The sequence below is a fragment of the Etheostoma spectabile genome, chromosome 15, assembly GCF_008692095.1.
Source record: "Etheostoma spectabile isolate EspeVRDwgs_2016 chromosome 15, UIUC_Espe_1.0, whole genome shotgun sequence".
NCBI lineage: Eukaryota > Metazoa > Chordata > Actinopteri > Perciformes > Percidae > Etheostoma > Etheostoma spectabile.
This window is the reverse complement of record NC_045747.1, coordinates 31595921-31596517: the sequence shown is the minus strand read 5'-3', so window position 1 is coordinate 31596517 and position 597 is coordinate 31595921. Positions and strand designations below refer to the sequence as shown.

At 53.9% G+C, this 597-nt stretch overlaps 1 protein-coding gene across 1 annotated transcript in view; it reads left to right on the top strand.

Annotated features, from left to right (window-relative positions):
• The window catches only part of LOC116702276 (calpain-15-like), a 14437-nt gene that overhangs the window by 12379 nt on the left and 1461 nt on the right, over positions 1–597 (top strand). Inside the window, 1 exon segment of the mRNA XM_032536430.1 lies at positions 54–199. Coding sequence (XP_032392321.1) covers positions 54–199 — 146 coding nt within the window.

Genomic DNA, 597 nt, shown 5'->3' with positions numbered 1-597 from the left:
TGTATGTATATATGTATGTATGTATGTATATAAAGCGGTGGCGTGTGTTCCAGCTGTCGGCGGCCGACCGGAGGAGCCCGGGTACACGCTGGCCGTCTACAGCTCCCGGCTGGTGGTGGTGGAGACGGTCTCGGCCTCCAACACCGTCATCGCCGACGCCGTCATCCAGCTGGCGGAGACCAGAGGAGAGAGACACGAGGTAACGCCGCCCCAGGATGTTAAGGCGGAGCTAAAGGCCGCACACGGGGAGAAGAAGAGGAGGAAGACACTCTATTGGTCGATAGTTTGTAGTCCTAACTCTGAAAGGCTGAGTTTTGCTAATGTTTGTTGCTAGGTAACAAAATGCTGTTATCTCATTGGTTGTGCAAGATTAATAAAGTCTATCCGTCCATCCATCCGTCTCTCCAATCGTCTGTTTGTCCGTCCCTTTGTACGTCTGTCCAACCCTCTGTTGGTCCGTTCATCCGTCCATCTGTCTGTCCATCTGTCTCTCCGTCTGTCCGTCCATCTGTCTCTCCGTCTGTCTGTCCATCTGTCTCTCCGTCTGTCCGTCCATCTGGTTGTCCGTCCGTCTCTCTGTCTGTCTGTCCGTCCGTG